Genomic DNA, 14509 nt, shown 5'->3' with positions numbered 1-14509 from the left:
CCCCGGACTCACTCTTCTCCTCCATCAGGGACAATCTTTCCCAAGAGCGGTGCATCCCCACCGGCCGGGGATGCTGCGGGTACCGCGGCGGGGCTGCACCCACGGCACTGCGGGAAGCCGGGATCCTCCGGTGCCCATCCTTCCCTTCCTCCGCACTACCTTCCCTTTCAAAACACCACTCATAACAATAAAAAAAAAAAAAAAGAAAAAAAAAAAAAGAAAAAAAGCGGCTGACTATTTGCAGCCTCGGGAACGGAAAGCGGCGGCAGCGCGGCGCGGCCGGGCAGGCGCGGTGCTGCCGCCGGGCGAGGCGGCGGCGGCGGCGGCGGGAGGAGGAGGAGGAGGAGGAGGAGGAAGAGAAGGAGGAGGAAGAACAGGAGGCGGGCAGTCGAGCTGCACCGCTCCGCTCGGCTCCGGGGAAGTTTCCTCGGCGAAACCCCTCCCCGCCCAGCACGGCTCCTCGCCACTTACCGCGCCTGGGGAGCCGCCGGGCCCGAGCCTCCACCCGGGAGGCCCCGCGGAGTAAGTGCGTGCCGAGCCATGCCGAGCCATGCCGAGCCGTGCCGAGCCGTGCCGAGCTGTGCCGGGGGCTGCGGGGGGCTCCGCGGGTGCGCAGCGCTGCAATACTGGAGGCGGGGAGGGGCGCGGCTGCGGGAGCCCCGGTGGGAAGGGGAGGACGGGTTGGGGGTCCGGGGGGACCCGGGGGGCTTGGCTTCTCTGAACGCGGGTTTGCGGGCAAAAAAATCTGCGGGGGCTTCGGTGCGGTTCGCACGGCCGCCTTGCGCGCTGTCCCCCGGCCTGCCGGCTCGGAGCGCGGCGAGTGCCAGGGGAGGTGTCCACGGCTCCTCCTCCTCCTCTTCCTCCTCCTCCTCCTCCGACGGACCGGGAGAGGCAGCCGGTGCGGGGCCACGACGGCCGAGCGCAGCGGCACGGTCCCCGGGGGCTTGGGCGGCCGCTGACGGCGCCCAGGTGGGCCGGGGGAGGAAGGGGGCGAGGAGGGGTGAGGGGGCTCCCCCAGTTCGCTGCCCTCCCCGCTTTGCCCAGAGGCTCGTTCAGGGGCAGAGGAGGTAGGGACGGGGGCTGCACCGCGGGCATCCCCCTCCTCTGCTCCCCTGCGGAAAGGTGCTTGGATGCGGCTGGCTGCGGGGTGCTTTCTGGCTGTTCTTAGTTCCAGGAGTCGAGGATTACTTTTGCTGGAAATACTTTAGAATTTCTTCGATTATTAAAATATAACATTGTTTTGGTTAACATTAGTTTGGTGGGTTTTATTTTTATTTATTTATTTATTAAGGCTCTGAGGAACATAGTGATGCATTTAAATTGCAAAGGGAAGAGTAGTACACATTTGCTTCTCGCAGCAAAATACTTTCATGGCCTCACATGCTCTAACAAAATGCATTAGAATCACATAACCATAGAATTATTCAGGTTAGAAAAGACCTCCAAGATCATCTCGTCCAACCTTTAACCTAGCACTGACATTACAAATGGCAGCATTGCAGTCTCTGCCTTTGAATACTCACACTTTCCATAGTGTTTTTAAATAAATGAAAAAGGCTATAAGGAGAGAAATCAGTCATTCAGTGTTGCGAGGACTATGATTTCCCTCTTTTTTTAAACAGAGAATGTGGTGTGTGGAAAGTCCCTACGAAACAATTTCCAGATTAGAGCTGTTCATTCTCTGCCAAGAGCTGTGTAAGCATGAACCACAATGAGTGCAGTTGTAGGATCACAGAGCAGCCATGGAGCAGGTTGTCTGCACCAGGAAATAGGAGGCAGAAGGACAGTATGTATGGAAATGTCCCTAACTGAGGACTACAACTCATAGACAGAGCTGGCCTATTTAAGATTAGTCAGGACACCCCCCAGACCTTTGTGCTAGTCTGGAAACATCTTATTCTGCTATGGATTTGAGTGTAAAGTAAACTGCAGGTATCTGTGCCCTTGAGCAAACTTTCAAAATGTATAGATTAGTCTTAATGAATGGTTCAGCATCTTCAGCTCCCAGGCAGTACCCTTAAGCAGAATTTGTAATAGAATCACTAAAAATGTTTACAAGCCCTCTAAGCAAAAACTAAGTCACTGGTAACTGACAGCTCTGTTATTTCTTCCAGGCCTGACATTTCATTTCTAATTTCCTTCAGTATCTGCATGTAAACTGTGTCATAAAAAAGTAGAAAGAAAAAGGAGGAAGCAGGCCACTCTTTCTTGTTGATGGGTCTACCCTGCTTGTGCTGCAACTCCTGTTGCTTGGTGCTGGGTGAGGGGTGGGCTCCTGTGGCAGGAGAATTTTTAAATCTTTGAAGGTCATTGGAAAAGTTCTTCAAGTCAGACAGAAATTGGGGCCTCCTGCATCCTGTGCATTTAGAGAATTTGAGGCTATTTTCTCTGTTTCTTTCATTCAATTACCTAATTACAGAATCCATAAATATTAATGCTCAAAATAACCTTTCCTTCTAGATTTAGAGAGGGAAAGTGATATAAAATTAAGGGATTAAATTGGAGTAAGAGGCTAGAGTTTTTCCTTCCTTTCATCTCTATTCTTTTTATCTTTCAGTGTTTAACCTAATATATCAAACATCACTTGATAATGATTTCTCAAATGTCTAGACGCTTTTAATGCCATTTTACATTTTTTAACCTCTTTATGACACAGCATCACTTCTCACTCTGTCTCCAAGTGCTAATCATACCACACAACCATGGAAACAGTAGCAATGAGTTTACCATTAATTTCTATGAATCAGGCCAAGATATCACCATCTCATAAAGAAGGCTTCAGACCAATGTTTGACCAGATCTGGAGATGTGACAGCAAGCTCTTGAGCTGTCCTGTGGCATGTGGGACGATTCCTGTGGCAGCCCAGGGGGTCTATGGGCAGTGGGGCCCTGTCGTGCCAGGCATCCCAGAAAAATCACTGGGGTGAGCTCCCAGCCTGGGAGGTGGGTCTGCATTTCTGCAGCTACCCTTATAATGAAGTGAGCTGTGAGAAAGCTCTTTTTATTCACATGAACGGAAATTGTGTGAAAAGTCCTTAAAATCAAACAAGCCACAACTGGGTACTTCATATGCTTTTTAAAACTTTTCCAACTCTAAGTTGTTTCTCTGTCCTTCCTATGTTGTTTCCATAGCAAGTCACACCTACTGACACTTAGGGCAATTGGCCTAATTCCTGAAGTTTCTGACTTGCAATTACTCAGGCTTGAGTTCTTTGTCATTTAAATATTGAGGAGGATTGCATGGTATCGTGTAGATAAATTTATTATTTTGAGTTTCTATACAGTTCTCAAAGGAAAAAGAAACATTATGCTCAGGATTTTAATGCAATACATTCTTTACTTTCTCCTTTATTACAAAATACTATTTTATATAATTTATTTCTAACATTATTTGATAAATGAAGCAGTAATATTTTATAACAAATTGTACATCTAATATCATATTGACTAAAGCTATCCATCACCTGCTATGTTTTTCATTTGTAGTGTGTTACTTTAGCCAGTGATATATAACAATAACTGCAGTTTTATCATGAACTGTGATGGTAGAAAAGATTACAAGAGTATTAGGATAAGCAAACTTGTTATAAGTGTGGCTGTTGCTAGAGGAGAGGTTGATTTTAATGGCTTGAAGAACTTCAGTTGTGTTTCTCAATTTGTCATTTTTTCACGTGTGTACGTAAAAGTAATTTGCGTTGACCAAAACAGTTTTGAAATGTGGAGAGTGGGAACTATATACTGCCGTTTGACTAACCTGGTATATTTTGTGCTAACCAAAAACACAAAATACATCATTGTGTAGTTATGTAAGTAGAACCTATTTAGCAAGGTTCCTAACTCTTAAGTTTTCAGTTTTTATTATGTTAAAAATGATGATTTATTGAATTCATTTGCATGAAAACAGAATTTGGCAGAAATCAGAGGAGCAGAACGTCATCTGTCAAGCAAGAAATATGACAAAGTTGTACAAACCATCATTTATAAATATTTTTAAGCATTGTTTCCCAAGGAACTGGGAGTCCTACAAATGCTCTCACAATCACTTCCTTCTCCTCCCCTCTAATATTCACACCAATTGTCCAAATTTGGCAAAGATTTATTAGTGAGGTTTTAGTTTCATAAGAAATGACTGCTGGCCAGGGAAGAGAGCTCCCAGACGGTGCCTCCACCCTGTACCCACTCAGAGCAGGGCAGCCCCACAGGCAGCTCCTTCGTGGCTCTGGACAAGGGACAACGGTCACTGCCACTGCCTGGGCATCCCAGATGGGACTGCAGAGATGTGATGCGGATGGAGCAGGGCTCTGGGATTGCCTGCTGAGAGGCGAGATCCAAAAGTCTTAGCAGGAGGATCTGAAGGACAGCTTGCATTGCCGTTAGGTAAATATAACATCACCAATGTTTTAAAGATAACTTTTTAGTTAGTGGATTGTTGGTATTTCTGGTCACCATGGGTCAGGCTTCCAAAGGTATTTAGGTAAGTAAAGGCACAGCTGGGTGCTTAATGTTATTCATAAGGGTTCTTGCAGTGCAAATAAATAAATAGGGATAAATGGCCATGGATGTTTAACTTCCCAAGGTGCCTTTAAATATCCCACTGGACTTCATGTTGACAACTTTGACAGTTCAGTGATACAGCCTTCTGGTTTTCACAGGCTTAGGGCTGTTCATTCACTTTCAATTGGACTTTCACAGAGATTGAAAGAGAAAAAATAATAATAATAAAATAGAAAAAATGTCTTCCTTTTTCCATTTTCATAGGTGGGTCCAAATGGAGAAAATAGGCTTCTTCCACCTACTAGTGAAACTCACACCCACTGTAAATAAAGATAGAACTTTACTGCATGATATAAAGTAGAAATATCTGTAGTTGAAAGCATAAATTCTAGCATTTGATCTGTTACATAGATTGCAGATAAGATGCTTTTTGCGGTACATGAAAGTTGTGATTTAGCCATGAACATTTGTCTTGACCTTGAGAGACAGTGAACATTTCTCATCATACAGAGCATGTAGGAAGGTAAACAAAACAGCAGCATCCTCAGCCTTACTCATGAATATGTAAGGAAGGCCACTGGTGCTTATGTTCACCTGAATCTCAGTTGTTGGTTGGTCCAGGGTGGATGCTGGAAGTGGCGTGCATGGGGGGACACCTGTGTTAGTCCCATGGGGAGGCAGCTGGGGTTTGGGTGGGCTAGGTAGCCCATGTGCATACATCTATGCTGCTCCCAATGCCTGAGTGAGCCCCGAAGCAATATGGCTCCAGTCCAGTGCTTGGGTCCCATGTGCTGGGACATGCAGTGACTGGGGCACAGCCACCTCGCCTGTGAGTTTTCTGGTTGAGTGTTAGCTTTCCATAACCAGCATGACTCACTAAAACACGTTTTCTCTAACCCATCCTATTTGGGTATATTTTTCTGCTTTCTGGGTATATTTCTTCTGCTGTGGCTTTCACTGCTGAAAATAATGCTGATAGTGTTCCTTACTTAAATGCTTTAATTAGAATGGTGGAAGCTTGGGCTTTAATGTAGGTTATTGTGATTTCAAATCCAAATCCATCTGATTTATTTTAAAAAATGAATAGAAGTTAAAAATATATCTATATTATTATTAAAAAAAAATAAGGAAAGAGAATTACATTTAATTGCTCTGTGTAAGCCTTACAACTTTTACATGTGACTTGTGTTAATTATAATTAGCAAATCCTTACTTGTTTGTACTGTGATGTGCAGTAGTGGTACAGTTGTTTGTTGTTAGGCCACAAACTTTTATAGACTTGCATATATTTTACAAACTACTTTAAAAGCATGTGTAAAATAAGTAATGCCCTACCTTTAATCTAAATTTTTAATGGGTGTAGAAAGGCTTCCTAAAGTACATATATAATTATTACTTATTAGAAACACTGCACAGAACCACACAAGTTGAAAGTAAACTTTGTATGTGAAGCATCTTGCACTTCTTTCCTTAGCTAAGCAAGTATTCCAGTTGCATATTGTGGTTCGTAGCTCAACATTTAGCATGTGTGTATTTCATATTCTTAATTAACCATGATACTTAGTCTAATAGTTAGTGATAATCTGTGGATCTACTGGCTTTTTTAGTATATTTGATACATAAAATGCAGAAAAAGATTCAATTGCTCAAAAACCTCACAAGCTAAGTAATTGGCTATTGCATTCTCTTTTTGTTCTCTTTATTAGTAATACATTGAAAAATCCAGGAAAAGTAGGGGCTCTTGTCATTTTTGGTAAGATCCCATGGATGCTTAGAGCAAAGTTATTTAATCCTTGTTTGAGGGACAGAATTTGGGTTGTAAATGGCGATTTTAACAATTTTTAAAAGCATAAGTGTCCCTTATGTTTTCATCTAAAAAGAATATTCTTTATTTCTCACTCTAAACTGTTAGTGTTTTTCTTTGCTGAACAGTTTCAAACTACATTTCAGATACAAATAAAGTCGATCCAACTGGGTAGTATAAACATCATATTAATTTTGTAAGTCGTTAAAAAGAAATCTGGCAAGCAAGTTGCCAGTATAATTTTAACATTGTTTCACAGTTAGACTTTCATATGTATTCAGTGTTCAATGAAAAATATGATCTTTTGCTATGTTTGGAGAGCTCTACTTTTAGAATAACATTATTGCTTTAAAATTATATATGTATGTGTCTCTCTCACTTTGGCTCTTTGTGGAGCTTCTTAACACAGCCTGCCTGTTTGGTGCCTCTTCCAAGGAGATGCACGAGGCAGTTCTGCCATCGTTGGCACACATTTTGATACCTGATGCACATATTCACTAGGACCTCATTCCTCTTGGCAATTTAAACCATTCCTGGCCATTGTAGATGAAGCAATCAGCACTAAAACTTTATCAAGACATTTGCTGAACCAGTTGTATTTCAGTTGTAGAACTTGTAAAAAGAGTGGTAAAATAATAACCTCACTTTTGGAATTTTGCCCCACATTTTGCCCCTCTCTGATGTTCTGGCAGTTTTTGTCACTATTTTGGGGGTGTTTCTTTCTCTTCCTCAGGAGCAGTTTCTTTGTGTTTGACTAAGTCTTTTCCAACTTTAGGAGACCAGAGAGCTTTCATGAGCTTGCTGAAATTAGCAGTCAGAATTCCATTCTGTGATAAACATGCCATCTTGTCTGCTTATTTCTTCTGGAATAGAAGAAATTTCTTCTAGAAATTTTACACTATTCTAATTCCAGTTTCTTCAAATAGCTTAGTTTGAATAAGTGCGCTAATCAAGCACAATCATTTTTTTTTTCTGGGTCTTTTCCACTTGAATGGAAGATATTTCAGGTTATCAATTTAAATCAGCAAATTATTCCTAAGCAACTGAAGTGAATAACAGTGAGAGCAGACTGTGAAGAACTATGCAAGGACATTATGAGACAAGTCACTAGCAAATACAAAGACAAATAAAATTATGTGTAAATTACAGAAATGTAAGCTGCTAGACCTTGAGCTAACAGCTGTAGATGTACATGAAAAATGATGTGTACTGAGTTGACCCTCACCATTCAGGAATGTGATCTAAGCACCAAAGATAGTTACAAGAAAAGAAGATTGGTGCTCAGAAATGCTCCTGTTCCCTGTTCCCCAAGAGTGAATGTTCAGATTTGTTAGGAATCCAAAAAGTTTACATGGGATCAAGAGGAAGACAGACGAGAGAGCTCTGTCAAGGGTGTCAGGACAGATAACTACATCAGGCTCAGTAAGTTCTCTGAGCTGAAATAGCAAGAAGATGGGAAAATATATGGGAAATGACATATGCTTGTTCTGTTCTTGATCTTCTGTGCTCATTGCCAGAGAGAGGGACCAGAAGGATTTTTGGTCTGAACCAGTATCTTGGTCCTTGTATTCTCAAAGCAAGCTTGTTAGACATAATGGGAGACATGTAACACTAGGTCTATTGTCAAATGTTTTCAAGATATCCTTAGGGTACTGTATTCTAACAATTTTGTAAATATAACCTAGATTTGAAATGTAGTACAGTTATATTTCCCAGTCTGTCACTAATATAATTTGCCTGGGTTGCATTCCTTGTTTTCATAGTGCTCCTTTCCAATTTTCTTTCTTCCTGGTCCTCTGTCTATTATTTTGACCCAGTAACACAAGCTGTATAGGTTGATGAGACCTCATGTGTCTTCAGAAGTAATGTTTGTTTTTGTTGAGATTAAAAACATTAAGAAAACACCATAATTTTGGGGTTTAATTGAAAATTTCTCTTTATTTTAAAGTTAAAAGGGATTCACCCAGATAGAAAAAAAATATCTAGATGTCTAATTTATAGTACTGACTCACAAAGAATGAGATTGTTTTGCTACAGACCCAGATATTGCAGCAAGTGTTATTGCCATGGGATTAACACATGCCTGACCAGAGCACTGGAAATGTTTATTCTTTGTTTAGAAAGGAAAGCTTACCAATAAACCAATAACATTCTATTTTCTCAGCATTCTTCTGTCGAAGTTTATGCCAGCCATGAATGCATTTCATGCATTTCTGGTCAGGGTTACTGGAACAAAGGTGAATTGAGATGGACGTGGATGTTTATGGGCATGCAAAAGCAGTGACCTACCTCATGTGCTGTTGTAGGGTGTTACCTGCAGGCTGCATGTCCATAGAGAGTTTTGAAGCTGGCCCAGAGTCTGCACTTAGGTCAACATCAGCATTGCAGATGGTGCGGGATGTCTTCCAGCAGATGTGCGTGTTATGTCCTGCACATCTGGGCACCTCTCTGTTTTACTGTAGTCCCTGAGGCTCACTGGAAGGGAGGATGCTGTATTGCATCTGCAGGAGTTCCAGGCTGAATCAAAGGTGGTCTTCAGTCCAAGCACTGGATTTAATTGTTTATAAAGCTGCTGAAATGTCTCTAATTTATTTTTTATTTATTTATTTATTTTTTTATAATATCTTTCCCTCTTCCTCTTTATTTCCTTTCTCTCTCTCACACACTTTTTTTTTTTTTTTTTTTTGGTTTTTAGCTGTTACACTTGGCAAGTTACTTTCCTTGCATTTGGAAATAATTGTTTTCTAAATACTACGCAGTATATCTGCCAAATTTAACACCTTAAAAGGAAGCGGGAGCAAGAGACCTACCTGGGAATGTAGTAAATGTAGTGATCCTTTACCAAGTGCTAAAAAGGAAACTTCCCAAATATAGCACCTAAAATCAAAACCATCAAGTTCCCAACATTAACCATAAAATATCACAGGCTATCACCTAAGTAGTTAAAAATAAAAACTAAAAAAAAAAATCACATTTCACTCAGCCTTATAACTTCCTTCTTTCTTTCTACACACAATGATAAAACATGTGTGGCTATTACTTTATTATTCTCTTTTAGCAAATGAGTATGGTTTGGGAACATGCAATTTTTATGTAGTCAGTAGTAGAAAATCCTACCAGTTCATGAGAAAGCATGATTAGTTTGGCAATTTAGAGAAAAAAAAAAAAAAAAAAAAAAGGAAGCAAAACGAAAAAAAGAGCACAGCTAATACTAAAAGTGACCTCATCTTGGAGAGTTTTGCGATGGCATGACTAGCCAGGAGGTTCTGCATCAGAGCAGCTCTACCGCTGTCACAGGAAAAGGGAGGAATATTTAATCTCTCCTTCAGGCATTCTTGGAGATGGGAATCGGAAGGTGGCTCAAGGTATCGTTGTGTTCCTGCTGTTTCTGATTGCAGTTAGTTTCCGTAGAGGCTCACTGCAGCTGAATGTGTGTTATGGCAGCCCTGAGACAGCTCTGAGATGCATATGTTAATGGGAGAGTAAGGCTTGCATGGGAAATGCAAAGCTTTTATGGAGAACAGCTCGGCAAGCATAAGAAATCGTGTTAAGTATCCCTGAACATCAGCATTGGTAAGTGCTGGGAGTAAGCCATGGCAAGATACTTTTTGGTAAAACCCTTACTTTTATTGACATCTCTGCAAGACGTCATCTCCACCGTCATTGCCCAGTCCTCAGAGATTATTTCAGTGTGTCCGGAGTGTGCTTAATATTTGGTCAGATGTGCTTGGTTTGGTCAGATTTCCAGGTAGGTGATTAGCACACAGCAGAGGAGTGGGGACAGGGACAGCCGTTATGGGACAAGGAGCTCAGTGAAGCTGCTGGCCCACCTTGGCAGCCTGGCCAGGGAGCCTTGGGCAACCTCACTGTGCCTGACTGCAAAGGCAGGCATTATGATCTGTGCATGCAGAGACAATCGTGCGGTGTTGGATAGCGTTTCGGAAAGAAGGGAATAAAACCCACAGTGAGCCGCTTTGTGTGCTTCTTTGCTCTCTGTTTTTATTCCCCTTAAAAATGGTAATAGCTGCTTGGAAAAGGGGGATGCTGGTTATCGCGCCTGGTGCATGAGTGTTCCTTTATCTGGTTGGACTCCAACTGCTATCTTCATGTATTTAATAATAATATTTAACCAAGCAAATGATTTCAAAAGTAGTAGAGAAAAATAAAAGGGGATATATATGTTCATGACTTCCCTTCAATTTAGATCTTGTCTTTCTCAATAATTTGAGGTATTTTCCCTCATATTCAATGGCATATTTTGCATATAACAACTTCTCTGTAATAGATACTCTATGTAATTTAGATGTAATTTTTGATACATTAACAACCCAAGGGAATTTAATTAGTTTTCATAAAGCTTTACTAAGAGTTAAGAATAACCCAAAATGACAATTATAATAGGGATAACAAAGTTGCTCTTGTTTAAGTTTAAAAGTTGATTTTTTTTTTTAATCAAAATTACTTAATTACTTTGTAAATCAGCTGTCCTGCATTAACGTCTAAACCCTCATGTTAATGCTATCTTGATTCTGCTGCCAGAGGTCTCTAGTATCTGCCGAGGAAGACAAGTCTTTGCCCCTAAAATGGGGAGGGAATATGTAGGACCATTTCTTAAATCTCCTTTGTAATGACTTGGAGGGGCAAAATATGCCAGAGAAATAGTGGACTCTTTTGATGCTGATGTGTTATAGGAACCTCTCCCAGAGAGAGATAATGCTCCCCCAGCAGCTTCTGCAAGTTACGTTGTCTAATTACAATTGAACTACAGTATACACTAAAGAATATATGCTTTTTCCTTATGGGCTTTAATAGTAAATGCATTTTAAATGCAGACGATTACCAGTCTTGGTAAAGTTTTCTTTCCATTAGTAAAGAGAGCATTGCTGATCTGAAAATCTGTCAGGTCATCCACATACCAGCATTACATCAATTGACTTTTGAATATTTTTCCATTAGAAAAGGCTCCATTTTATTCCCTCGCTGAAGTGGCAGACTTTCAGCTAGTGCGGTTTTTCCATTTATTGAATTTTGCAATAAAAGAGTTTTTGAAACAGATGTCAGTCATTGCTTAGGAGTGAGGCATTGTCAGAGATCTGTTTTCTTCTCCTCTTTGCTATTTATTTATTTTTTAAGTTAAAAGAAATTCTTCTCTTCTCCCCCCATAATTTTAATTGTCACTTTTCAAAGCCCTGAATCATTTTCTAACCTATTATCTGTTGTCAGAACAAATATGAGCACCAAATCCTGATCTCACTGAAATATTTCAGATTAGCCATTGTTCTCAGCAGGAGCAGGACTGGATTAGTCTCTCAATTGTAAACCAGAAATAAGGGAGTGGACGTGTTACAGAAACATGTTTCATATTAACATCTTCCTTAGGGTGTGGATTGGACCTGTTAACACTTTCTTAATGTTTAAATTTTATAAAAGTAGCTGAATTTGTGCAATGAATAGCGTCTGGTATAAATTTATAGTGCACAGAACAACTTGTCCTGAAGGGATTTTTCTTTCTTGCAAAAAATCCCATTCAGGAAGAAAGATGTAGAATAGCATTATGGATCCTGATCCTGAAACATACATGTATCTTTAATATGTAAGGACAAACTGAATATCTGCAGGCTATCAGATCGTCCATTGTCATAGATGAATAAAATGCTATAATCAAATCTCTGAGTACACAAGATTAAAAAAATAATAATAAAATAAAATAAAAAGCTTTACATTTTGATTATCCTTTAGCAGACTTAATTACCCCTATTAAAAAGTGACATTTTGTCTAAAGAATATTTTCGTTAGATTTGATTGATTTATTTGAATGATTAGTTCTAAATTTTAGGAAGGTCACCTTGTATTATTCTAAAGAAAATTGTCTCTGTAAGGAAACTGTATTCTGAGCTGATGTCTGTTGAGGGGAATAAGCATTTATTAATTTACTTTAGTACTTCACTGTTATTTTTAACATCAAAGAACATGGTTTCCAAAGGTGGGAGAACACAAAGCATCCGGTATTTATAATTTACGGGGTTAGGACTATAACCTAATGTAAACTTGAAGAGATTTAGTATAATAATATCCTTTGCTTGAGGGTAACGTTTTGAAAACTTCATGGATTTTTTCTTTTATCCTGGCTCAATCTACAATCATATTTCTTTGATATTATTTCCTCTTAGCATTATAGTACAATTGACATTTATAGATAATATGGAGAAGCTGAACTTCACAGAAAGAGGAAAAAATAAGCCTTCGTGTATCATTGGCACAGAAACAATGGCCATGGAGGAGTTTCTGGCTGACTTTTATTTGTCTGCTGACAGCAAGCGCAACAGAGCTCTTGCTGACTGCTTTTGGCTCCTGTAGATCTGTAATAAACAGCTCAAGCGTATATATTTATTCTATAGATTAATCCAATTCGTTGAAGAATTGGATTGCTCCTAACTTATGAATATGTGCTAGTTAATGGAAATTTTTAGATGGAATTAATGCCAATTAATTAATACAGCTGTGTGGTACTGTCTTTTCCCCAGGTGTGGAAGGTGACAGTTTGAACCTCACTGTAACTAATAGTCCGTATGTAATTTGGAAGAAGAAATCTTCAATGGAAGATCCCCAGGGAATAAATGGGAAGTCTGTAAGTAAACAGCGTGTCAGTCCTAAGAAAAAAGTGATTGCTTTTAAAGTAGTAATTATTTTTGTTGCAACCAAGTCACTGAAAGGCTTTAGAAAGCTGCATGCACTTTTAATGATTGGAAGCAGTGGATGACGAAATTATTTCAGTGGTGGAGGCCTATGTGAAAGCTACATTGCTTAAGAAAATATGTATAGATTTAAAAATATTTTTCTTCAATAGTTGACATTACAAGGTGATGATTATTGCTTTCTCTAAGAAATATTCAGGTTGCTGCATTTATATAATTGTTAACATTTCGATCTGTTAGGGTTTTCACTCCCTTATCTGAAGTTATTTCATTTTGCCTATGTGAACTCTTAGCTGCAGTCTTGTGTACCATGGCAATTTTTTTTATCATTAAAAGAATATATATCTTTAGCATCTTTGGTTTTTTCATGTCAATGCCTGTTTAGAAAGTCGCAATGGTAATAATTTTTGAAAACTATCAGACATGGTTAATACCATTTTAAAATAATACTTCATGCACAGTCAAATGATTAGTGTATGTTATGGATTTGTTAGTTTAGTTTGTGATATCATTCTTGGCACTCGGTGAACATTATAATGCCATATAGATGGTTTTATGCTGGATTGTTTTAACAGAAACAGTACACATTAAAACTGCCCTATTTTTATGAGTTGTAAAATAACTCCAACAACTACTATTTGGTAAATTTGATTAGACTTATTTCTTGCATTTTTTCTGGCCTATTTTCTGCATTTGACAGTATTTTCTGTCATCTCTCACTGTTTCCCTTGTATAACCAGTTTCCCCAATGCTTGTGTTAGTTTTTCACATAGCAACAGAGTAGAAAGAAATCAGCCACCTAATAACAAGCCTGCTGTGTTGTGTTTTTGTTGCACTTCTCATCTAGTGTCATTTTTACTGTCTGAAGGAATATGGTTTTGATTATTTTCCAATGTTCATTTATTCCACAGTCTGTCTCTATGTGTACATTTGGGTATTTATCCATCGCTGCTACAGCAATGTGTGAAAGGGACCAATTCAGCCCTAGAGAAAGGAGTGGCCATGGTTACTGAGTAGTGCTAAACAGGGATGGTCCTTGCTGAAGTTGCAGGCATGGAGCTTTCAGCACCACCCAAGCCCAGTCCTTGTTGTATCCCAGATCAGGGTTTTCTGTGTGCATGAGAAGCCTTTTCCTGAAGCCAACGGGGTTTACTGCAGCTCCCACTGCAGTTCTGTCCCTCTGGATGGCCAGCAGAGCCTGTGCTCCTGGTGCTGACGTGGGCTTGGGTCTAGTAATCATCTGCTGGAGCCATACGTAATGACAAATGTAACTGTCACTCTGTCACTTAACATAACGGGAGTATTAAGGGAAATATTTGTTCATGGTTTGGCACTACCAGCACTCCTGTTGGGGTTATTCATTCCATTCCTTCTTTTCACCACTTAGTCCAGAGAGCCTGTAAAACACTTCATCTGCTCAGAGTTTCCCCTCACAATACCCAAGTGGGTGGTAGTCATGAATGCTATCAGGATTATCAAAATCTAAAACAGTAACTGCTGAATAGACTTGCTGCAT

At 39.9% G+C, this 14509-nt stretch overlaps 1 protein-coding gene across 11 annotated transcripts in view; it reads left to right on the top strand.

Moving 5' to 3' along the window:
• Positions 1-412: 412 nt before the first annotated feature.
• The window catches only part of EYA1 (EYA transcriptional coactivator and phosphatase 1), a 163795-nt gene continuing 149698 nt past the window's right edge, over positions 413-14509 (top strand). For 3 of the 11 annotated variants that reach the window (XM_084509389.1, XM_084509385.1, XM_084509386.1), the window contains exons 1-2: positions 421-608; positions 12823-12926. In XM_084509389.1, the coding sequence (XP_084365515.1) occupies positions 551-608; positions 12823-12926 (162 nt within the window). In that variant the 5' untranslated portion in view covers positions 421-550. Of the gene's footprint in view, positions 609-12797; positions 12927-14509 lie in introns of all 11 variants that reach the window. The other 8 variants (XM_084509391.1, XM_084509390.1, XM_084509388.1 and 5 more) reach the window with 6 other exon arrangements.

The sequence above is a fragment of the Aythya ferina genome (assembly GCF_964211825.1).
Source record: "Aythya ferina genome assembly, chromosome: 2".
Classification (NCBI taxonomy): Eukaryota; Metazoa; Chordata; class Aves; order Anseriformes; family Anatidae; genus Aythya; species Aythya ferina.
This window is presented reverse-complemented; position numbering and strand designations above follow the sequence as displayed.